Source organism: Zeugodacus cucurbitae, chromosome 4 (assembly GCF_028554725.1).
Source record: "Zeugodacus cucurbitae isolate PBARC_wt_2022May chromosome 4, idZeuCucr1.2, whole genome shotgun sequence".
Lineage (NCBI taxonomy): Eukaryota > Metazoa > Arthropoda > Insecta > Diptera > Tephritidae > Zeugodacus > Zeugodacus cucurbitae.
The window spans coordinates 20,583,728-20,610,048 of record NC_071669.1 but is presented as its reverse complement, the minus strand read 5'-3'; the positions used below and the strand labels follow the sequence as shown (position 1 = coordinate 20,610,048).

Here is a 26,321-nt window from a genome sequence, read left to right as displayed (position 1 = left end):
ATTGTGTATCACCTGGTGTGCTCTACTTAATATTTATCGCTTTTTTTTGCAAACAAAACTTGTAACATCAAATAGTTGGAAAGTTTGTATTTATCGCAATCAATAGTTATTAAAAAATAATGTTAACATAACCAATTTTATTATATTACGCTGGTATATACGAAATATTAACGAAGTACGTGAATAATAAAAGTGTTTAAAATATGTTATTGATTTTTCAATAGTTTGTGTAAACTTTACTGTGTGTGTCTTTAAAATGCACAATGTTACCGCAGAAAAAATATACAAACATCATCACCGCATGTAAGACGAACTTATAGCGTTAATTAAGTACTTGGGTAAGTGTGGCCGAAATTGCAATAACGGCCAAGTAAGCAAACAGTGTAGACAAAAAAAGTGATATTTGCACGCAAAAATTACTGTTCTGTTATACGTATGATACAAATAGGAGGCTGCGTTGTGCAGTAGGCGCCACCATAGTAGCAGCGGCACATACAATACGTATATATATATATACTAGATAAGTGGTACAATACAAAAGGGATGTTTGCACACACATACATTCGTATACGTGGAATCGTGTGCGCTAATGACAATCATTCGCCAATATTTAATGTTTATGTATGTCCATAACTGAATAAATCAGTTGATCGCGCGAGTTTTATAACTTTTACAAATAGGGCGTTGCTTTGAATGCCAAAAGATATACATATCCAGTACGCTATACAATATATAAAATACATAATAATAATTCGTAATTTATTGGTGGGGTAGGTTTCACATTACAGTAACACTTTCCAATTAGAAATATATAACATATCTGTACATATCTGTACTTATTAGAAGAAGAAGCTATAAAATTTATACATATTTACACCGGTTTCGCGTACTGTAAAATATGTCATACGTAAGTTATGTTGTTGTATACATGTGTACATATATATGGTTTTTTTACAGTTTAGTAATGCACGTTGTTGTTGTGTACGTCTCCATCCTCTGTACTGTTAACATGTTATACAGCTTTATGTGCGTACTTACGCAATAGTAGTTAGAGAAATGTAGCCGACAACTAGCTGCGGAGTCAAAAGTGGTCTTATTGGAAATGCCGAAAGCAAACTAACTTGAATCACCATAATCCACAAAAATCTTCGAGTTAAAGAATCTTCCCAGTTACGGAAGGTAATATGTATTAAATTTGACTTCTATTGTCGAGTTATGGAGAACTTCGAGTTATAGAAGTTCAAGTGTACTTCTTTCTGCATAGACTATTTTAGCGGCATTTATAAAAAAACAATTATTGAATTTTAATCTTACAAAAAGCAATAAATACGGATTCCTTGTTTATATAACTATGGTTTTTAAAAAATAATCCTTTGCAAGCAAAATTAAATAAATACTTTTCATGTTGTGGAAATCAACTATGTATGTAGTTATTAGTTCTTCGATAATATTTTTATTTGCGGAGTCGCTTTTATACTGATAAAAACAACAAATCAATTTTCAAAAAATTTAAATTTAACAATAAAAAAATGTTATAACAAATAATTAATATTGATAAATGGCCCATGTCCCAGAAATTAATTTTGAATTTTTCTTAGTAACGTCATTTTATTTATTAAACAATATACACATTTTTTTTTTTAATTTTGCTATTTTTTAATGAAAAGGCACAATATTAACAATATTTTTAGCAATAATTTTTTTAAATTGAATTTTATTGTTTTCTTTTTTTATATATATGCATTTCATATATTGTAGCAAATATGAATTTACTGGATTTATTAGATATATATATTAGTGAGTATATGTATCGGAAAGCAGACATTGTTTCTTTATTATATGCATTTTATAAATCTACCATATTAATTTCTCGTTGTAAATTATTTGAATTTTGGATATTTTCCAAAAAGGCAACTGCATTGCAGTATGTTTGTATATAAATGTGGAAAAATCGGCGTTTACGCAATTTCTTTGTACGGCGCTACGCAATGGAAAACAATTAGAATGTAAAATTTTGGCAGCTTAAGTGTGCTTGAAATTCAACTTTTTTTAATACTTTGGACACACAAAAAAAAATCGCCAATATATGTACATATCTACATGTGTATGTACACACTTCAAATTAATAAATACCTACATGTGTTTATTTATGACCTTTACTAGGAGCATCAGTAAATGTTTCTTGTTTTATGGTGTAATATATGCATGTGTATGTTTATGTATTTATTTTTTTGCTATAATCATAATTCTGTCAAGGCCGTTGTATAATATTAGTAATTCGGTCAACTCTTTTAGAAGTAGGTAAGTTATTTTTAAATAGGCATTAAACTGAATGTAAAAAGTCTGACAGCCAAAATTAAAAAAAATATAATACACATAGCCAGTACCAGTTTTGTGGCTGGCTACGAACTAATTAATGTTGCTGCTGCTGTTTGTGAACAATTTATACAATAATTAATGAACAACATTTAAAATGGAGTAAAGGATATAGTGGGCTCTCAAGATCTCGCTTTTATTCGCATTATTATACCGATCATTTTGTCATTTTTTGTTGTAGCGGCAGAAAACATTTCTAACAAGAGCAATATAAAAGTACTTTAACCATTAAATGCTTGAGTTGAGCCACAAAATAGAGATTTCCGAAAACTTCGTTAGGTCACTGTTTTCTGAGTATAAACTTCTGAAAGCTGCGGTAATTTTTAAATAACAGTTAGCGTTTATGACGCCTACTATAAGTAAATAACTAAATAAAACAAATAAAACAAAAACGGGTTGGGATGTCAATGAAATTTGTATGCCTGTGAAGGTGCATTCGATGCTATTATGTATGGCATTTCTTTTTCATGGCCACCACAGGCACGCCTGCAGTATTCAGGACGCTGAACCCAATTTCCGACGGTTTTTAAGCATAAATCGGCTGATAATGTTGCAATTTCACGTTCCATATTCGTACGAAGTTCATCAATCGTCGCTGGCTTGTTGGCATAGACCAGAGGCTTGACATAGCTCTACAGGAACTGGTCTAACTGCGTCAAATCGCACGATCGAGGCGGCCAATTGACTGGGCCATTTCGTGAGATATCACGTTTGGTTGTCAATAATTTGTGACATTGCCTTTATGGCTTGTGGTGCCGTCCTGTTGGAACCACATATTGTTCAAGTCCTTATCATAAAATTCGGGCCTAAAATATTCGATTATCATTGAGCGGTTACGTTTCCCATTCACAGCAAGGTGCCGGTCTTGATTATCACGGAAGAAGTACGGTTCAATGACGCCGCCGGCCCATAAACCGCACCAAACCGTAATTTTTTCGAGATGCAATGGTGACTCATGCAGTACGTGTGGATTGCTGCCTGACCAGTAACACATATTTTGCTTATTGACAAAGCCATTCAGCTAGAAATTAGCCTCATCGCTACGTAGGACGTAGCGCTCTTAAAGTTGAGGCCACTGACTCCGAATTTCGGTAGTAAATTTTAAAGAGCGAGAAAAAATATGGCATCCTTTGCTGTCCCTATCGGTCTATCGGTAGCGTCACTACTGAAAAACCCTTTACTTGAAATGCTGAGAATTTGATAGAAATCGGTAGACTATCGTGTGAGATATCCTTACAAAACTTGTTGGCCATAATTTCTTGAATGTGATGAGGTAGCCTATATTATAGGCCCCTCTCGCTATCACTTATGTGTAATATATATAAAAAATATTAATTAGTTTATATAAAAAATTTTAATTAGTTTTATTCTAACTTTAAATAAAATATTTCGTATAAGAGTTTTAATATAAGTTATTACAAACATGAGCGCAATCGGTTAATAATTCGGCCTAATAATGAATTTTCGATATGAATATGAAACTATTTAGAATAAAGGCTTTTAGCGAGCATGCTGAACCAAGACGTCCTTATTCGTCTACATTAGCCATTAATTTCCAAATGATATGGTTTGAACATTTGTTTATTTTCGATAAAATTCTCATCTATTTTATGTGATCTATTGAGGATTAAGTTAGATTTATTACCGTATTAAAGAAAAACTGTAATGTTTAATGTATTTTCGCCGACGCTGTAAATACCTGCATATGTATGTATATTTGTATGTACGTATGTATGTATGTATGTAAATCTGTAAATAAATGCAACATTTACAAAGAATATTGTTTTCAATCATCGAAAAGAAAATTTTGTTTTTCAAAATTCAAAAGAAAAATAAAAAAATCCGCTATAATAAATAATTGGCGAAAATATTAAAATTGATTGAAAATCAAAATGTATACATGTTTATTTTAGCAAATTGTGCATTGTTTCCTTTCTTAAACAAAAATAAATTACAAGTAATAAGAAAATATAAAATTTTCAAATGTCTCCTGGTGCATATATATTTGACTACCGTTGTGTATATCAAATGTGCAAAGGCGTAATATACATATGTATATGCATGTATGTATGTATGTACGATTGTACATATTTTTGCTTTTATTACTTTGCACAGTTGAGCAAACAGAAAATTAGGTTTATTATATTTGCATATTATGACGTCATCCCTTAGCAAAACCCAAACTGACGCTTTTTGAACTGAAACCAAGAAGGTAATAAAACTGTTCCTATGCCCCTTCCAGAAACAAAAGGCTAATATATATAATTTCTATTTATATGTATGTATATGTAGTGTATGTAACAGTTCTTTGTAATACATAAATATAGCATGTCTAATATAATTATATATACTGGTAAGTCTGTATGAATGCCTGCATATTTTTTTACCTCAATAATTGCAGTTGGAATAATTGTATATGAGTATATTTCCGAAAAACAAGTAATAAATAGATACATATGTATATATGTATATATAAGCAAGCAATATATAGATAGATGTATGTATGTATATAGAAAATATAAATCAGATCGATGAGTTTTATTCTAGACCTCTTTTAACTACTTCGGTTTAACGTAGAAGATAGAGGACATGACAGAGAATAATTAGTAAACAGTTTGTCGGTCAGTCTGGTCTGTCTGCTTTTGTGCCGGTATTGATCGAAGAATCTTCTCTGGCTTTCTTTCATATTATTGAACACGTTGAATGTTTTTTGAAAACAATGTAAGTACTTTTACTTAAACCTTAGTATTTTTTTAAATGCCATCATGTTATTACAATTATATTGATCGTAAACGACTTCCTTTTGACTTGAATTGGACGATATGGATTACATATCGCTCATTTACATTAAAAGTGTCACAACTCAGAAAACACGATTTTTGAGTTAAGTATGCAGAAATGTGCGCAATTTCATCGTCCATATTGTATACAAATTTCATTCCGATGCTTAGAAAAATAAACCGTGAAATAAGCATGTGCCGCTATTAAACTTGTTATGTTGCATTATTTTTTAACGACAACAACGACACATCTCAGTTGTGCCAGAATCAGGCATGGCCACATTTTGTATTGCAACGATATTGGTGAAAAAGTAATTACATTTTTCATGTTGCTTTTTTTCGGCAAAAACGACACATTTAATTTATGACGACGAATTTTTTTTATATTTTTAAATTTTTTTACAATGGAAAACTTAAACTGCTCTCCTGCAAAATCGACTTTTTTGAGTTGTGACACTATTCAATTAAATGAACGATATGTATATCCATATCGACAAATTGGGATATAATTTTTGGTAAAACTAATTTCTTCTTCAGCTGGATCTCCTTATTTTTTAAGCCCCTTTTTAGTGTCTCTTACTTACTGTGTAAACTGAGCTTCCTCGAAGGAAACTTGTAAACGATAATTATCTACAATACTATAAATGGTGGCCCATATGATGTCTTTATTATACTTTCGCAACAATGTTACTAAGAGAGTATTATAGTTTTGTTCACATAACGGTTGTTTGTAACACCCAAAACTAAACGAAGATATAGGGTTATATATACCAAAGTGATCAGGGTGATGAGTAGAGTTCAAATACGGATGTCTGTCTCTCCGTCCGTCTGTGCAAGTTGTAACTTGAGTAAAAATTAAGATATCTTGATGAAACTTGGCACACTTGTTTTCATAGGAAGGTTGCTTTCGAAGATGGGCCAAATCGGACCACTGCCACGCTAATAAAATGGCGAAAACCTAAAACACATACAGTGCCGTAACTAAGCCATAAATAAAGCTATGGAAATATTTGGGTGTAATTTTTTTTGGAGAAATGGGCGTGGCCCCGCCCCCTACTTAGTTTTTTGTACATATCTCGTAAACTACTTGAGCCATATCAACCAAACTTTCTAGAATCGTTTCTTTTAGGTACTACCTTATACAGCCTAAAAATGGAAGAAATTGGATCATAACCACGCCCTCCTCCAATACAAAGGTTATGTTGAAAACTACTAAAAATGCTTTAATTGAGTAAGGGACTATAAATCTTAAATTTCATAATAAAGGAGGTACAGAAGGGCTCCACCCAAATTGGTATACATATATAATTTTAAGTGGGTGTGGTTCCGCTCACTTATGGGCCAAAAACCATATCTCCGAAACTACTCGACCAATATCAATGAAATTTGGTTTGTAATATTTTCCTTGCATCCCAATGATATGTTGTGAAAATAGGTCAAATCGGTTCACAACCACGCCCACTTCCTTTACACCAGAACTTTGAAGTCGATCTGAATAGTTTATTTTACAATATGTAATGTAAGCACTAGTGAAGATATCGGAACATTTATAGTGTGGCAGCCACTTTCTAAAAATCGCCGAAATCGGACCATATGTTTTCAAGGCCCCATATATCGAACATGAGGACCTCGGTGCTTCTAACCTAATTAGGGTTTCCAACTTTCAATGGACTTTGTACCATATATATGACGAATATGTGAGTCAAATTGTGTGTTATATTAATAAAAATAATTAAATAAATTGCGAAAGTATGAAATGTCCCCTTCCTTACTTGTTTTTAATCAAATATTGTTTATCTCTATGAAATGATTTATTGATAAAATTAATTACGATACCTAAAACCGTTAACTCAATGCCTTTAGACTGTTTTGTCGTGCAGATAAGCTTTCTTTTTAAACAATCGATTAATAAATCAAACCAATTATAGAGTAATCCATTCGCAAGAGAAAGAGAGAGAGTCAAATATCTTTTCAAAGCCTTTGTAAGCTTTGTTAATAGGACAAGCTACAGTGTAGACAGCCGTCTCAGGAATTCATTAATATTTTATTTAAATCGAACTTTGTGTACCTTCTTTTCATGAAAGAAAAAGTAAAACTTGCTTTCAAAAATCTTTGGGAATTACATACACCCGCCATAAATATGAAAATAAATTCTTCGTATATTAGTCCATCACGATATATTTCTTGATGTTTGACGGCTCGCAACATAATTTATCTATTATATTATAAAATAATAAAAAAATATATAAAAAATAGAACACTGATTTAAAAAAAAATCAAAAGTATGCGAATAATGTTTAAGATGTGTAGCATACATATACATATGTACATACATACATACATGATGACATGCAAATATTAGTATGAATTCGCAAGCTGCTAATAAAATAATTTAATGTTTTAATTCAACTGTCTGTGTATTAGGGTGGCTCTTAAAAATGTATTTTTTTTTACTAAATTGATCCAGAGATTCCTTAATTAAATTTGTATCATTATTGAAGATGGTTGAGATGTGCGCCTAGTGTTCAATGTTTAGATCATCCTATAGAAGTTAAAAAATATATATATTTTTATACTCTCGCAACAAATGTTGCTAAAGAGAGTATTATAGTTTTGTTCACATAACGGTTGTTTGTAACACCCAAAACTAAACGAGTTAGATATAGGGTTATATATACCAAAGTGATCAGGGTGAAGAGTGGAGTTCAAATCCGAATGTCTGTCCGTCCGTCCGTCTGTGCAAGCTGTAACTTGAGTAAAAATTAAGATATCTTGATGAAACTTGGCACACTTATTTCTTGGCACCATAGGAAGGTTGCTTTCGCAAAAATGAGCAAAATCGGACCACTGCCACGCCCACAAAATGGCGAAAACCGAAAACACATAAAGTGCCATAACTAAGCCATAAATAAAGCTATGGAAATAAAATTTGGCATGAAGGATCGCACCATGAAGGGGCATATTTGGATGTAATTTTTTTGGGGAAGTGGGCGTGGGCCCGCCCCCTACTAAGTTTTTTGTACATATCTCGCAAACCAATAGAGCTATATAAACCAAACTTCCTGCAGTCGTTTCTTTTAGCTACTTCTTAATACAGTCCAAAAATGAAGGAAATCGGATAATAACCACGCCCACCTCCCATACAAAAGTTAGGTTGAAAATTAATAAAAATGGGTTAACTCACTAACGAAAAACGCCAGAAACACTAAATTTCCCATAAGAAATGGCAGATGGAAGCTGCAGTCAGATTTTTTACAAAATGGAAAATGGGCGTGGCATCGCCCACTTATGGGTCAAAAACCATATCTCAGGAACTACTCGGCCGATTTCAATGAAGCTTGGTTTGTAATAGTTTCCTTACATCCCAATGATATGTTGTGAAAATAGGCGAAATCGCTTCACAACCACGCCTACTTCCTATATACCAGAACTTTGAAGAAAATCTGAATCGTTTACTTTACAATATATAAAGTAAGTACTAGTGAAGATATCGGTGCAGAACTTTGCACAAATACTACCTTTATCGTGTGGCAGCCCCATTCTAAAAATCGCCGAAATCGGACCATAGGTTTTTAAGGCCCCACATATCGAGCACGAGGACCTCGGTGCTTCTAACCTAATTTTATGGTTTCCAACTTTAAATGAACTTTTTACAATATATATGACGAATATGTGGGTCAAATTGTTTATTATATAATATAAATAAAGTTAAATAAATAAATTGCGAGAGTATAAAATGTTCGGTTACACCCGAACTTAGCCCTTCCTTACTTGTTTTGTTTATAATAATATTAAAATTATATACTTGTATATTTATGTATATGTTGTAAGTATATATCTGATACTAGTTTAGTTGGAGATATCACATAAAAACTTCGAAACTTAAGCGGCTTCAGGGGTTATTAGGTGGGTTGCAGAGGCATTTTTACAATTTTTCTTTTAATATATGTATACAGTCATATATTTAACTTATGCAATTTAGCATATCAAAGATACTTATTTAAACAGTATTTTGTGAAAATTTTATTTAAAAATTTCGAAAACTCATCTCCCATGACATGTCACAAAAAAAGGTCTTCCGATGGACATCAAACTCATGATTGGTTCATCTAAAAAAAAAAATATTTCGATACTACATGTATAAATCTAGTTGAGGAAATATTGATATTTGAATTTTTGACAGAATTTTAAGCAAAAACTTACATTTTTGGTCAAATTTTCGACATATATTGGCTCGAAAAAAAAAATAGTTGTAATAAACATAAAAAATCCTTTAAACAAAATCGTCACTTTTTGAGCCGAATTCTCGACGTTTGCGGGAATGTCTCTAGGGTCAAGCACTGGTCGATTACATCGATTAAATCGTTTTATATCGATCTTGGACATTTGTGTCAACATTAACCCAACAAAATATTTGTAGAGATCTGTTTGCATCCCAAACTTATTCTCAACTGAAAATGTCACTTTTTGAGCCAAATTCTCGACATTTGCGGGAAATTTTGCTTTTCTTTTTCAATTCCAAGAAAAGTTCGGCTGAGGCTCATCATTTGTAACATTGACATTTTTAACCGTTTTTATACAAAGAAAAACTTCAATTTACAAAAAAACGTCGGAAGCAAAGTTGTAAACCTAATATACTGACGTGTTCTGATGGGCGGGACATTCAAAAGGTATACATATGTCTTAGAATATTACTCAGATTGATTTGATATTTTTGGATAGTATTTTAAACAAATTACATTATTTAATAAGAGAAAAAATAGTTTCTTAAAATTTTGAAAATCATCTCACCCTTTAACCGACTGTTCGGTACGTCTTGACCTTGAAATTTATATGTGTTATATATGTTCGTCCATAAATTGATTAAGGGATTATAATCTTATATTCGTCTTTTGCTACGTAAATTTATGAACAACCCTAAAATATTTACATATGTTTATGTATAGGTTATAAGTATTTTTTTTTTAATTTTGATTGTCTTGCCTACTCAGAAGGAACACTTAAGAAGGCAGGAAATAATGAATGTGCGTGTGTCTGGCATCAATTAAAGTAAAACGAACATTTTTAGCAAGGAAACACAATTTTCATTTTATATCACAAGCGAAAGGTGGTTGCAACTTTTTTTAAAACATATTTAATTTGTAGCTTTTAACTTAATGCCTTCTCTTTTTTTCTTTTTCGAAAATGAATACGTCATTATCTCGCGAATCGCTGGATTTTTGGGACATAAATTAATTTTTCATTTAGTTTAGTTTGTCGATCGCGCGGGTAGGGTTCTACAGCGTGCAAAAACAAAAATCGTACAAACATATCTATCCACTCATATATGCATACTCGTGTGTGCATTTGTGTAAAACTATGAGTATTCGTGTTGATTGTGTCGTAAAGTTATATAGTTGAAAATCAGTGCTAACAATAGTAAATTAAATTTAATTATATTAAATAAATTAAAAAAATGGAAATTATAAATAAAAATATTTACCAACGCCGGCAACAACAATATCCCGTGCTATAGTTGGTAAAAGAAAACGTAACGGCATAATTATGTTTGCTGCTGCTGCTGATCATGATAAAACATAAACTGTATTCCTGTCTATGTGTTTTGATCCAAAGCTTACTGTTGATGTTTGAAAACTGAATGTTGGAAAGGACTACTGCATATTTATCCCTTCTATTTATTGTTAATTAGTTATTCTCAGAGAGTAGAGTATGCAATAAATCGATTGTGCATTTAGATAGCGGTATAACAATTTTCAGTTTCGAATTTTTATATTTGCCAGATTGGTCCGCCAACAACTTTCATGAATGGAATGTGGATTTTTTTACCCATTTTTTATTTGAAATATTGATGGGCGATATGTCTCACACGTTCCTTGGATTACTTTAGAATATAAAGTTTACGGGGGCTCCCAAATTTTGTTGGTGACTTTTTGATATTAATTTTTATAATGGCCGCTGCGCCAATCGTCTTTGGTTGCTTTTACTGACCTCAAAGCTCATATTAAACTCATCAAGGCAAATTTCGGTATTAACAGATTTTTCAGCCCACGAAAATCATTGTATTTTATTCATTCTCTTTCCATAAGACACCAGTAAAAATATTATTCCTCAAAAATTAACTTTCCGCTTTTCTTACATAGCTTATCTCAATGTATGATTTCCTGCCTTTTTCAATAATTTCAATGAATTAACAATAATATATGGTGACACTTTACATACCTATATGTACCTATATGTAAGCGTTTAAGAGTAGAAACGACGTACTATCGATAATTAGGTTCTTAAAGTGGATCGTATATAGTATATTTGTATGTCAGACCAGTTACTATTCGTTTTTCCTTCTCGTTGTTTGGCTCCAATTTGTGATATCAAGTGCAGCCAGGTCTCCCACCTCCACTTGGTCCACCAGCGAGACCAGGATTGAACACAGCTGGCGTGATTTCGTCGATTCAGACAATATGATCCAGTCAGCTCGTACAGCACTCCGTTCCATCGAATGCGGTATTCGCCGTTGCCAACGTTTAAGGGATCATAAACCTTCTGAAAAACCTTCCACTCGAAAACCCATAGTGCCGTCCCATCGGATGTTGACATCGTCCACGCTTCTGCACCTTAAAGCAGGACGGGAAAGATTTGGGACTTGTAGAGTTCGGTTTTCAATTGCCTACTCAGTCCAAAATAGCACCTGTTGGAAAGAGTGATTCTGCGTTATATTTCTACGCTGACATTTGTGTTGCTGTTATTACGAGTTCCAAGATAGAAGAAATTATATACAACTTCAAACCGTAAATTGTGACGTGAGAGTCAAGACGCGAATGCGCAGACTGTTTGTTTGATGGCAGGAGATATTTCGTCTTGTCCTTATTCACTACCAGACCCATACATACGCTTCGTTTCCTTATCCAGTCTGGAAGAAGCAGAACTAACAGTGCGGTTGTTGTTTCCAATGATATCGATATCATCAGCATACGCCAGAATTGCCGTACAAACGATTTTTGAACTGATGAGTGTACTTTGGGGGTCGTATCGTATATGGGGTCCAATCCAGATACATATTAAGAACTGTGAAAAAATGGCTCTTAGTTGAAATAATCTGGAGCTTTGTCTATTTTCTGCCTCTACAGCTAGTAGTACTAACCTAAGTTGGTTTGAATAAAAGCCAAAATATCTTTTTGTTCACCATAGCTGTAGCCAAGCTCTTTTGATTCGTAAACGAATTTGCTTCGCTCTTACAAAAGTTTTGTGAATATTCCCATATCTTTATTATCTTAAAGCGCGACATTTTTAATGGAGTAATGTCATGAGAAGCTGAGATTGTAGACTGTATGCTCTTTATGTTCCTTTGCAGTATGACCGTGTGGTGACTACCTTTTCCTATTCATTTACAGTCTACTATTTTATGCAGTTCTTTCAATTTGAATTCATGGAAGAGCCTTGAAGACATTACTATGGGGATTTTTCAAAGTGTATAGGGAGAAATTAACGGGTGCACTTTTTGGGTCTTCCTTAATATTATGAACCATTTGCATTAATATCTTTGTTGAGAATTTATGAAATGTACGGCTCGTCTAAACTAACTAGTTCGTTTATTTTAAGTTCTCTCAATTAGTTTGCAAGCAAGTAATTTCCGAAGTAATTTTCCTGCTAAAAAGTCCAACTCAACTATTTTCTATACCTCTTTTTTTAATTAGAATAGTCAATTCAATCGGACTTACTGCTAAATAACTGAACACATACACGTAACGCAATACTATTACGTTGTTGGCGCATACATTGATATACATATATATATACATTGTATGTGTATGTGTTGAGAACTTTTGTTTTATACACAACTTGTGTGCTTTTGTATGTATGTTTGTACATGAAAGTCAAATGCGTCAAAATTAACTGTTGAATGTATTGTCGACTTGTGTGGCTCTTGTGGAGCACAAAGTACATACACACTTACATACACATACATATATACTTGTATAATGTCCTTCCAAACAATTGCAATGGTAACCCTAGATCATACGAATTAAGCGCATGCACAGAGTTGTATGTATGTACATATTGAGCCTGGTTGCCCTAGTACTTATAATAACCTGAATAACTATGTGAAAATGTCTGTGTGTGTGTATGTATGTATGTACCCCCGGCAGGAAATCAAAAACGGAAATCGTGATTTTGATCTCTTACAAATCTACAGATCAAATGGCGAGTGGAAACGAGTTAATTCAGACATATTTGCATTGATATCTAGGTGGATGTGAAGATATGATAAAAATGGTTTGAACTTTGTTGTTGCTCACTTCTATGGGGAATTATAATAGAAAAGCGGTTGAAAGCATCTGCATAAACTGAGTTTAAGTAGTACTACTTCGAATTATTGTTCGTAAAAGAGTTTTTTTCGAAGTTTAAGTGATGACTTCTTAACTTTTTCGGAATATCAATCTCTCTTCATTTACACGTAACTGATTGTGCGCTTGTTCTGCCGTGGCAAGGCAACGCTTCATGAATTTGAGGGCCCCACAGTATGAGACACTGGAATAGATATCGAGAGTGAGGCCAAAAAACCTTTTAAAATATGCGGTAAGCGTTGGCATCCTAAAGGTTGACTACTACTATGCTTGTGGAGCTGCAATTTAGGATATCTTCAGAAAGTAAACATCAAACAGTTAACAAATTAAAAACTCTATTGAGAACCTTAAATTGTAAAGTTAGTTAGCTCTCTATTATTATTAATAGTTTAAGACTGCCTCAAGCTCACGTTTTTTACTCATTCTTTATATAGAAATTTTTACTAATTTTAACTATTATTTCAGTAGTAGTCACCAAAGAGAGGTATTCATTTTAAAAATGCATCAAAAGGTTAATATTCGCAGTTATTTTTCCAATAAACTGCCTTTACTATTAAATTTTCAACCGTAAGACGCTCTGAAATGTTTAAATTTCATATGAACAGCATAAGCTTTACAATATTTGACCTTTGGTGCACTAATTTATGATTGACTGTAACCACTCTGACCTAAAATAAGCTTATATTTGCTTGCTTTTTTGTTCTGCCTTACTTTGACTGCTTTTTTCGGTCAATTGGTAACATAGAACGCCCATAGAAATACATGGAAAAGAAAGTCAACAGTTAACAAGTGCTGCAAATAGAGATTTTGAGGTTTTCACAAATTTGAAATACTTCAAGTAGTTGAACAAAAGTTACCACTAACTCTCTTACATTTTATATATTGTATCATATGGCTTCTTCTCCTCCACGGCCAATGAGATTCCTACATTTATTACGATCTTGTATCAGACTTTTTGATTTCATTTTTTTTGGACCTCGATGTCCAAATTTCTTCTCCAGGTTGGAGCGAGTTGTGCTTTCCTTCGGGCGTATTGTCGATTCCAGTCGATAGTGTTTCGGGTGATTGTATCTGGATCTCCTCCCAGTCCCATTTTCTTTTGAGATTTTCGGCGTTTGGTTTGAGCGTGACCATAAATCGTGTTAGAGACGGTGACCGATCAGAAAATGCGACAAATGTGGCGAAGGCTTCGTTTTGTGAAAACATGCAACTTTTGGATGTCAAAATCCCTTGTTTCGCAAACGTATAGAAGAGTTGACTTAACGTTCGAATTGAATATTTTTATTGTGGTACTTTGCGTAATTGTGGAGGAGCTTCAGACCACATTGAAGGTCATTTTGGAACTTTATATTATTTTTTGGCAGTACTTGTAGCCAAGCTAGCAAATAATTGTGCGGACTGTACTATTAGCTTAAAAAAATCTCTGATTTAGTCAAGTCTGTTTTTTCAAAATCCAGCGGCTGTTTCGAGACGCTTTAAATTCTAACCTAGAAAAACTACAAATTACATATAAAACGAATCAAAATTTTCGATATATGTACATACATTTCCTGCAGGGTATATATTACATTAAGTTGAGTTCGCAGGTGTATGTGTACTCTTACAAATGTACGTGCGGGCATAGTCGCGGAAGTTGATTTGAAAATGAAACCTTCAATGCTGCTCTGCTATATACCAGCCAGCGCGGGAGCGAGCGAGCCAGTGTATATACCCACTGGCAAAAGGACCTGCGTACTGCGCATGTACGCTATCGAACTCGAAAAAGTCTGTCCGTGTTCGCTCCCAGCCTGGTTATTGCATTTTTTGTTAGTAGCGACTTTCATACAATACACAACACAGATTTTCAACTAAAATACTAACTCTGTATACAATCATAAAAATTTAATTCAATTAGATGAGTAGAAAAAGTGAAGCATAACGGAAATATCACTTACGTTTGCTAATCAAAAAAGGCTGCACGCGTGGAAAAGTGCAAAAATTATATATTGCAAATAATAACAAACAAAATATAACATTGCAATAAGAAGTTGTGGTTTTTCACGAATTTGCACTCCACCACACTCGGTTAGAAATGAATCGATTTACGTATCGTTGGAGCGATTACGAATTGTTGCATTGATTCAGTTTCTTGGAAGTTCAAAATGGAATAGCCTACATAGCAAAGGAAAAAATATTATCGATTTTAAATGATTGCATTTTAACGAAGTTAAATGAAACGTAACGTACACACTTAACAACATTCAATGTAGTTTAGTTAAAGCCAAGCAGTTTGTACGCAGTGCAAAAAAAGTTCGAACGAAAAAAATAAAATAAAAAAGTATTTAAAATAAAAATAAAAGGAATATATATACATATACATATACATATATAAGGAAAATTGCCAAGCACCAATTGAACAAAAAAGAAAGAAACCAAAAAGCTAAAAGCTTTAAATCAACAATATCAAAAGTGAAACATAGCATATTAGCGCATAGAGCATAGCAGCCGCAGCCTACAGCAGCAGCATACAGCAGTAACAGCAGGAGTCAGCGAGACAGCACCCAATCAGCTACTTAACAACGCTTAGTAATTTAGCACTAACCCAACGGAGACGGTACCACACACAAATACATTTTAGAATTTATCAACAGCAACACCGTTACTACACCGCTCCGCACAACACAACACACAGCATAACTTCTATTTAAAAAAAAAAAAAAAGTTTTCAAAATAAAATTTAAGCATCCTTAACTCAAAAGCAAACCACACGCAGTATTTGTGCTCGAGCAAAGTAAAAAAAAAATAAGAAAAACAACAACAATCAAAAAATAAATTAATTAAAAAAGAAAAAAAAAAACGGTGAACTACACAATATAACTGTAAAACTTTTTAATTAGCTCGTGAAAAAAATGGGGTGCTTAAGTAGTAAAGACCGTTTGACCAAAGAGGATATGGAGTTTTTGAAATCGCATACACGTTACGACGAAGCCACAATTAAGGAATGGTATAAAGGATTCAAGGTAACTGCATATCATGTCTTTTATAATGCTTAAAACAGTTTTTTTGCTAACACACACACATTTACTTACGCATCACAATGTATACATACATATATGCTGATTATATACTATACATCTGTATGTATGCAATAAATGCATAACAACAACAACAACGCCATCTGCACGCAATGCATACCAACCGCTAACTTCGTACTGCTACTACTACTACTATTACTACTACTGCCACAACAACGACAACAATAACAATGTCAAATAACAACAACAACTATCGGTACGTTTTAATTTTTTATTCGTTGCCGCACTGCAGCAAGATTGTCCCAACGGTCGTTTGACGCCGGCCAAATTCGTGGACATGTACAAAATGTTCTTCCCATCTGGTAATGCCGAGGAGTTTTGTGATCACGTTTTTCGCACCTTCGACATGGACAAAAATGGTTATATTGATTTTAAGGTGAGTGCAAGTTATACCACCAAAACTTAAATATTTAATAACTCTCTAATTATATGAAGTGTATGAGAAAAATAATATATACTTGCGTATATATTGTTTGTATGCATGTGTGTTGAGTCTATAATATCTTGAATAATACATGTGAGCCTGACATGCAGTGGTAAATGGTATACTATATAGCATATATAAAAGATCTGCGTGTAGTAATATTACACTTCCGATTTCGTGACTGTCCTAAACAGCTGCATGGTTCTATTAACATTTTGCAAAAGAACACTAGTTAAACTGTTCAACAGAGCAAGCTCGCTTAAATAAGCGATCTACGTTAAAGTGAGACTAGGATTATATACTGACTATAATATTAATTTTTTTTCTATAATTTTGAATATTTTTTGTGGTCCGAATCCATCAATTTAATTATTTTACAACAAAATCGAAATTTTTTCAGGAGATTGAGCCATAAAAAATTGTATTCTTCGATTTTCGAAATTAGCCTCCAAAATAGAAAAATTTTGATTTGAAGTAGGTGGAAGGGTCAAAGTTTGATCTTTGAGAAAAATATAAAAATTATATATCGAAAAATACTGGACAGCTGTCATATAAGCTTGACGAAAAAGTTTTAGATACCATTGAATTGAGAAGAAATTTTAGATGTTATTTTGGATTTTTTAGTAGCTATATCCTGTAATTAATAATACATTTTTTAAAAAGTGCTTTTTTGTACTTCGAATGCAAATATTTTCATTTTGGAGGCTAACTTCGAAAATCGGAGAATACACTTTTTTATGAGTCAATCTACCGGAAAAAATAAGTTTGTTCCAATACCCTAAAAAGGTCGATTTTGCCGTATACTGTTTTAACTTTCCCCCAGAGTACTCTACCAACATAGTTTTAAATGGATAAAGTAGTACTAAAAAATATATTAGTTGAAAGCATTAAGATTGAGCAATAAAATTTTCCAAGTTCCTATAAAGATCTAGAGACTTGATGTATTTTACTTTATCCTCACCAGTGTTCTGTTGCTATTCGGTAGCAAATTACTGTATTTAAATTCAGACACATTTTGTCTAACCATATATTTGAAAGATAATTGCAAATAAATGGCACATATACATATATATAATATTATTTATAAATAACTGTTTATACTAGTTTCAAATCTTATACTTTTGTGCAGCATAGCGTATGAGTAATATTGGATGGTGGAATTTTTCAGAAAATTTGTAGAATCTGTTTGACAATGCTGTAAATTTCTTTTATTTTATTTATCATAGAAATATACAAGTAGCGGATTTTTCAGAACAGATATCTCAGACCGAACTACCTTTTTAATGTCATGAAATAATAAACAGATTTTCAAATTAATAAATTCCTTAACTCTTTTTCGTTTTGTTGTATTTTCTAAAATTAAAATAAATTTATTTTACTAATAATAAATTTAAAATTAAAATCATACTATAACCACACCCCAATTTGTTTGTTTGTTCTGTTTGATTTAAATGAGAACTAATTTTTTTAAATTTTCTTTCACTGATTGTTTTTTCAAATAAAATTTTAATTTTCTTAAATATATTTCCAATTTAAATTATTAAACTTTCTAATCATCATTTGCTAATGAATATTTATACTAAATTTATAGCCTCTATAAGGTTTTTATGTTTCCACACTTTTGTAATGTACCGTGCTCATGTATGCACTTGTGGGTATAATAGCTCGCAATGGCAATGGCTAGATGGCCCAATCCAGCCGTAGTGATACTGTCTATTGATGGTATTGGTGTGCACGGATGTGCGTGCGTGTTTTAATAGACGGGTTCGGCCCATTAACTACCAAAGGTGATGTGGGGCTAAAGTAATTACTACAAAAAATTGGCGTCACACTGTGGTTGAAATTGAATTAAATTTTAAATCAGGTGACAAAAACGAACTACAGCAGTTTTTGGCACGCAAATGTATTATGGAAACTAAAAACGCATTTAATAAACCCTTGCATTTGCGGCACTTTGTTTTGTACTTTAGTATAATAAAAGTGCATTACATGGCTGAGAATATGGATAAACGTAATTAAACCGATTTATTAAATTTCTATATAGTAATATATATATGTATCTATCTATGATTCCCTCTTAGTGTTTTTGATATACTTAGACGATATTGAACCCAATCTAGGCTTATCATCATCATAAAGAACCATAGTCAAATTAAAATCGCCTGGACTTATTGCACGTTTTTTTAACATTTTAGGCCTAATTGAGGGACGCAAACCCTAATAGAATTTGTTTAAGAGGTTATGTGGGTTTCAGAGGTTAAAAAAGGGGTATTTTTACAACGTTTTTCTTAAAAAAACCAAAAATATTTCAATAGTACATGGATAAAAATCGCTATTGCACGAAGGGAAACAGAAAATATTAAAATTTGAAATTTTAATAGAGTCTCAACAAAAAATCGAATAGTTTTGATTAAATTATTGCCAAATATTCCCTCGAAAAAAAAAAAAATAGTTGCTATAAAACATTAAAAATCCTTCATGCAATAAATAGATAATGTGTCCACCGACTTGAAAATTGGATTTTGTGATGAATGCGTTTAAAGTTTTAAATTGAAACTGACGTGGCCTGATGGGACGAACTTCAAAGGGTCAATTTCTTAGAATTTTACTTGGATCGGTTTGAAATTTTTGGAGAATATTTTAAAAATATTGTACTAAATATGACAAACAACATTTTAAAATTTTGAAACCAACCTAATTCCATAAATCGAAAATAATGGAAATTGGTTGTATAAATAGGATTAAACTGCACATTAAACTAAAATTTAATCCACTCAAATTAAAATGAATCTCAATTCAAATGTAAACTCTTCACTAACCTTGTCCAACAATTTCTTGAACTTTAGCATATTTTATTGCTGCTGAAAGCTGAGTTTGATCTCACCCTCTATGGTCTTCTTTTACTACCGCGGTCTTTGATTTACCTTAGATGGTTTTTCATTTATATCTTCGATCAAGTATTTAACGAAAATGTTAAATCTGATTCTATGCAGATTGTCATACCAAAGTATTGACAGAGATGTACTCAAAGGAGATTCTGAATTATTTTCAAAAAATCATTGCATAGCTAGTCTTAGTTTAAAGTTTCTCAGGAATTTGACATAGAAACCCCAAGAAGATATAGCCTGTTTAAGGACTCCAGAACCGTGTTGTTGAAACGATTACCCAGATACCAATTGAATGGGAAGTATAAGTCTAGTTGTCATCGAGGTCAAAAATATCATTGCATATCTAGTAACGAGCTGTTTCGCTAGGCTCGGATCATAGGGAGTTAGATGAGTTGTATTCGTTGGGCATGTAAAAAGATGGTTGGGATCATGTGGGGCTAACCACAATAGCCGGTTTTAGGTTATCGGAATTGACCCGATTTTTATCCGGCTGTTGCTTCGACGCTGTAATCCTGTTTTGATCGGTGATTTTTAAGTATACTTATTCCTGAAGTGTGTCCAAACGATACGGTCCACTACCATATCTCTGAAGCATTGTGGTGTCGATTTATTCTTTACCAATTTATTTCTAAACCTTTATATATGTGCGTACAAACGTATAAGGATACATTTATTTTTATATATATTTTATATATTGCAAAATTACTAGTTCTCTATAAAGTATACATCTAATCCTTGCATTAGAGAATTATCAACAGGTTATAATCATTGGCGAAGCTTAAAATATTATAATACAGTGCTCCAACTTCCACATACAAACATGCTAACGCCTAACGTTGATTCCTGCTTGTTTGACAACATGCCATATGACACTCGGGCTTACATATGCATACTCGTATACACATGTGCATGCAAATCACTGCTTCAGTTGATCAGATATGAGCATATTTAAGCGTGATATGCTACATTTGAGAATCAATGTCCTCAATGTGTCCTCATCGAATGAGAAAATATGACTTTGTTGAAAGCTGTTTTTGTTGTTATTGCATTTTTTTTGTACTCACAGATTTCCATCATTTACACATGAACGTTTCAACAATACAACAACAAAAACACACTTATAGTATATACTCTATATAGATTTATGGAATGAAAACATGCGACTACAAACTGAAAAGAATGTATGTACGTATGTATGTATGTTAGTTTTGGTTTTTAATTTTTTTTGTTTTTTAGTAGGAGACTGAAATTTACTATTGTTGTTGGTTTTGTAGTCATTCATATACATATATGTATAATGTTGTGCTGCCGTTTGTCGCCTGCCAGCTACACGCTGACTATATATTATATGCTATATATACATATATATATTTATATAGTAGTTGTGTACATATTGCGGTTAAGTGCCGCTCATAGTACGTACGGATCCATGTCTGTCATGTTTGTTGGGTGTGTTGCTTCGCCACCGGCTGTCCTGTTGGGTTGACGCGCCCGTCCCGTATAGAGTTCGCATTTTACAGCGTGCTGGTGGGAGATAATAGTGTTTGGTTTTTATACTCGGTATACTATTTATTTTAAACGAAAACAATGCGAAAAACGCAGTGCGGATACTTGTGTGTCTGTCGCCTTTGTTTTAATTCCTTCATTAAATGGATTTATTTCTGTAAGCATTCCTTTCAGCGCGCACGATTAACCGAACGGTGGTACACGCCCCGCCGCGTTCAACTTACGCCACAAAATCACTATTCAACTGCCCTCCATTCATGCGCTTCACCTCGACTACACAAACAAAAGCTAAAACTACAAAAACTACAAAAATAAAAATGAATAAAAAACACGGCTGTGTGCGTGTTGGTGTTTCAAGGAAGAGGTGAAGTGATGTAATTGATTTTATGCAGTCAGATACACGCACACACACACACACTCAAACTACATACATACATACTTTAAGAATGAAAAAAGAAAATGAGAAAGTAACAACTACTTATATTGACATAACAAAAAATAAGTAATAATAATAAAAATAATAATAATAAAAAAGAAGCTTTGCTTGGAAGTAGGATAGGAAAATCGGAAAGGGTACAAAATTGTCGTTACAATGATACAATATACTGTAAGAATGTACATATATATCTATGAATTTTTGTATGTTTGTAAATCCGTGAGTTTGACGACTGATACTGACAGTATTAAAGCTTACAAAAATACTCCACACACATTTGTACGCATTGGCAATTATATTACGATATATTCAATAAAAATATGTAAATATATAAATAATAGTCTCTGTATAATCATAAATGTATGTATGTATTTGTAATTATAATTTAATACAACGGACGATTCAACTTAATTACGTATATTTAAAACATTTTTTGGTGAAGTTACATTTTTGAAGCAGACACATATATTATGTCTTAAAAAATAACGGGAATTTAAATTTGTAGAGTTTATTTGTCAAAATTTTCAGCCATTTTCATAATAAAAATATTTTTCTTTTGTATGGTAAATCGATATAAATCAGCGCTTTAATCTACCAAAGGCCGATTAATTGATCAATTAACTCCTGTGCGAAAAGGCTATTAGACATTTCTTTATAAGCTTGGCGATTTTCGTTTGTTAAAACGCCAAACTTCGTTTGTTGTTCGTGATTTCTTGGCCAAAAACGATACTGTAACGATGCCCCAACCCAGAAATGGTTTTTTCCTATTTCCAAAAATAAAGAAATCCTTAAAGGTCCGTCGTTTTACAAGCATATGACAAATTGCTGAAAAGTCGAAAGCTATCCCAAACATCGAGTTTGAGAAGTGTTTCCACGATTTAAAAAATGGGGGAATATTTTGAGAGTGACAAAATTATTGTGGACAAATGAATATATACTTTTTTCAAAAAACGAAAATTACATCGTAGACATTATATACTTATGAATGTAACATCCATCATACTAATACTGGTCATTATTGTTAGTGGTTGTGAAACTTAAACCTTAAGTACTTGTACTTATCGAACTTATCCCACACTTATCATTTGTTGATATAAAAGCTTAATTAGTGGATATCAAGTAGAGAGTTCTTCCATTTTATTCATTGATTTTCTGTTAAATCTACCAGCGCTTATACGTCAAATAATATTCTTTGTTCGCCACTATTTAATTCGGTTGTTTTTGTTGTTGTAATAAAAATAAAAAAATGATTTCCAGTCGGATCCTGCCAAATTTAAAAATTCGATTAGCCTAGAGATTTTGACGGACTCATATCATAGTTATTTGGTGGAAGTCTTAGTAAAATATTTACTGTAGATAGTATTTTCTCCTCGACTCCAAATTTCGGTAGACTGAAGTTTAAACATCTTAGATGTTATACCCTCTGTGAACTGGTCGAAGTCTTCTTCTTCCTTAGCAAGACAGAACTGGTCACAAATTTGAATTGACACCACAAATTTGGTCCTACTCCATCTAATCCCTCAAATATATGCCGTGATAAAAGTGATATTATTATTAATTTTGTGTTTAGTTAAGGTGTTCATTTTTAGTCGTGAATCTTCGCAAAGTAGTACTTCGTACAGGCCAACGTGTAGTGGTCATAAACAAACGTATTATAAAAGATCAAATTCTGTTAAAGGGCGTCCTTTTATGATGAATTTAATATTTCAAGTACAATTTGAACATTTTTCCATTGTGTGTCAGTAAGAGAGATATTTGCGTGAATGTGTATCCTAAAAGAACAGTGTTCTAAATAACTAATATTAAATTGTCCCTTCAATAACTTTTACGATACTATCTAATTTTGTGTAATATTATTAAATAATTGCTTTTTATAGGAATTTCTACTTGCTATAGACGTTACATCGAGTGGCACTCCCGAGGAGAAGCTCAAATGGGCTTTCCGTATGTACGACGTAGATGGTAATGGCGTAATTGACATACAAGAAATGACGAAAATTGTTCAGGTATTACATATTTTATAGTACACATTTCAAATGTATTGGTCTACAACTTTGCTTCCGCCGTTTTTTTATTTGTAAATTTAAGGCTTTTTTGTATAAAAACGGTTACAAAAATTTTATTTAAAATATTGGCCGTCGCTAGCTACTACGAGTACTTTTGACCATTCTGTCTGGCAGCATGCGTATTCCGTGCAAATGTCGAGAATTCGGCTCAAAAAGTGACATTTTCAGTTGAGAATAAGTTTGGGGTGCAAACAAATCTCTACAAATTTTTTGTTAGGTTAATGTTGACACAAATGTCCAAGATCGATATAAAACGATTTAATCGACCAGTGCTTGACCCTAGAGACATCTATTGGAAAACGGCGGAAGCAAAGTTGTAGATAAAAGATAATAGATATACATATTTATATATGTATTTAATATATATGTTTATTTGATTTTACTTTTGTAGTTAAATAGTTTTAAAATTTACAATTTAAATAATTGGGATGATACTATTACAGGGTGTTTAAAACAATTACAAAATAAAATAAAAATCTCAAAAATCGTTACAAACGATGTATGAAAGGAAATGAAAGTAGTTTTAACCATTTTTATTCCAAATAAATTTTCATTAGAAACTATGAAGGGTGTGAAATTGGTGCTTTTAAGAAAGCATTATAAAATTATAAACAAATAATGACTTTATGATGTTGCCATCAAATTTAAAAATTAATAATTTTTATATGTTTAATAGTTACAAAAAGACTGAAGAATTTCAAGACCTTTATTTAAAATTCCCGCTAAAAAAAATTTTAAAGTTAGTAATGTATGTATGTGCAAAAAGTCATTTTACAATTTGATCAAATTTATTACAAATATCAAATAAGCATAATAGTTCATATTGCAAATATCGAAACACCCTGTATAAAAAAGAAATATTTTATGCCAAAATTTTTATAGTTTTGTATACTCATAGTTTTTTATTTATGTTCTTGACATTGTACTGATTTTGTTGTTTGCTGAAACTATTAATTTATGTTTACAAACACACAAACATACAAATATTTGTCACTAATTTGTAGATAAAATTTATGCTCATAAATTAAATTATCTATGCGCGTTGCGTGTGTTATGCTATGCGCTCTTTTTGTATTTCTTGTAGGCCATATACGATATGCTTGGCGCGTGTTCATCGAATCGACCAGCAGACTCTGCTGAGGAGCGTGCAAAAAATATTTTCGCAAAAATGGACGAAAACAATGATGGTCAATTAACTCAAGATGAATTCTTGAAAGGGTGTCTGCAAGATGAGGAACTTTCAAAAATGTTGGCCCCATAAACACCATTCAACTTAAAAAACCCCCAAAACCAAAGAACAAACCAAACAAACTAAAAAAAATAAAAAAACAACAACCAAATGAAATGACCCATTGTGGTTTATGTAATTTATTGAATCATTTATATCATAAAATTTATAAATTTACATTTCCTAAAATGAATACTAAGGCATCTACTAAAAATTAACACTGTGTTTCAATGTTTTTACATAAACAGCTGTATGGTGCTATACATATGTATGTGGAAGTATGTATGCGATTATTTTGTATGTATGTATGTATGCCGGGTGCAATAAAATTATTTTATTTGTTATTTATTTGATTAATTTTCCTTGTTGGTTAAGTGCGTATATACAAACATACTACGTGTGAGACATGTACATATATGTTTGTTTTTGCTTCAAAAAATTTTAATAATTTATTTTTTTTTGTTGTATTACAGCGCCGCTTATTTGGTGCCGCCTTTATTTATTTTTTATTTTATTTTTTTTATTTTTATTTCTTTTTTGCAATTGCTGCTAAAAACTAAAAAGAAATTGCTTACGCTCTGTTGTTTTGTTTGCATTTTATAAACATATTACTCAAAAACATTTTGAAATGCATTCATAATTTTAGAAAATTGCGGTATTAGCTTTCGAAATTGTTCAAGTTTAGTATCGCAGCGTAAACAGCAAAGTGTTCTTGCATTTAAATAATAACAAAATTGATTTTTAATATGAATAATTTATATTTATTTGAGTTCAATAATAAATAATTAAAAATAACAATAATAACAACAACGCTTGAATGGCAAGTTTTAAAATTTTGTAATTTTTTTATGTTTAATATTGAGGTTTTTCGTTTTTCTTTGGAAAACAATTTGTCCGACGTGTAAGTGCACTTTATGCAACCGAAATAACTAAGTAAACAAAAAGAAAAAAACGCAAAATAAATTTGTTTCACAAATTCCGCGCAAGTCATTGTGTTTGTTTCGTTTGTGACTGCAGAAAAATACACTAATAGCTATTTTTAACGCAAAAAAAAAAATAAAAACAAAAAAAAAATTGACTTGATTACACTCGGAGTGAATATGGGTGTTCACGCAAGTGATAAATTGTATCTGAAATAAAAATATGTAAGAAAAATTTTAAAATATTATTTGGCTGTTTTCTAAGCTTAATTTTGAAATAA

At 32.1% G+C, this 26,321-nt stretch overlaps 2 protein-coding genes across 11 annotated transcripts in view; both read left to right on the top strand.

Annotated features, from left to right (window-relative positions):
• Nca (neurocalcin homolog) overlaps positions 1-26,321 on the top strand; it is a 29,891-nt gene that overhangs the window by 49 nt on the left and 3,521 nt on the right. Inside the window, exon 1 of one of the 7 annotated variants that reach the window (XM_054230042.1) lies at positions 35-175. The exons of 1 other annotated variant lie outside the window; for it this stretch is intronic. The gene's annotated coding sequence lies outside the window, so the exon portion shown is untranslated. Of the gene's footprint in view, positions 1-34; positions 339-641; positions 771-1,001; positions 1,180-26,321 lie in introns of those variants that run through there. 5 more of the 7 variants (XM_011191594.3, XM_054230041.1, XM_011191543.3 and 2 more) reach the window with 5 other exon arrangements.
• LOC105216834 (neuronal calcium sensor 2) lies at positions 33-25,338 on the top strand. Of its 4 annotated transcripts, none has more exons than XM_054230046.1 (5): positions 33-175; positions 16,375-16,497; positions 16,805-16,948; positions 23,704-23,832; positions 24,977-25,338. In XM_054230046.1, exons 2-5 carry the CDS (start codon positions 16,387-16,389, stop codon positions 25,151-25,153), a joined length of 561 nt encoding a protein of 186 aa, XP_054086021.1. In that variant the 5' UTR covers positions 33-175; positions 16,375-16,386; the 3' UTR covers positions 25,154-25,338. The 4 variants fall into 4 exon arrangements, with proteins under 4 accessions (XP_054086021.1, XP_054086020.1, XP_054086023.1 ...); XM_054230045.1 differs by lacking the exon at positions 33-175 and adding an exon at positions 197-338; XM_011191530.2 differs by lacking the exon at positions 33-175 and adding an exon at positions 1,052-1,179.

Excerpts from the sequence above, each read along its gene's own strand:
- LOC105216834 (XM_054230046.1), top strand. The coding sequence starts at position 16,387 with ATGGGGTGCTTAAGTAGTAAAGACCGTTTGACCAAAGAGGATATGGAG. Across the intron at positions 16,949-23,703 it reads ATGGTTATATTGATTTTAAG|GAATTTCTACTTGCTATAGA; the intron begins GTGAGTGCAAGT and ends TGCTTTTTATAG. Across the intron at positions 23,833-24,976 it reads AAATGACGAAAATTGTTCAG|GCCATATACGATATGCTTGG; the intron begins GTATTACATATT and ends TATTTCTTGTAG.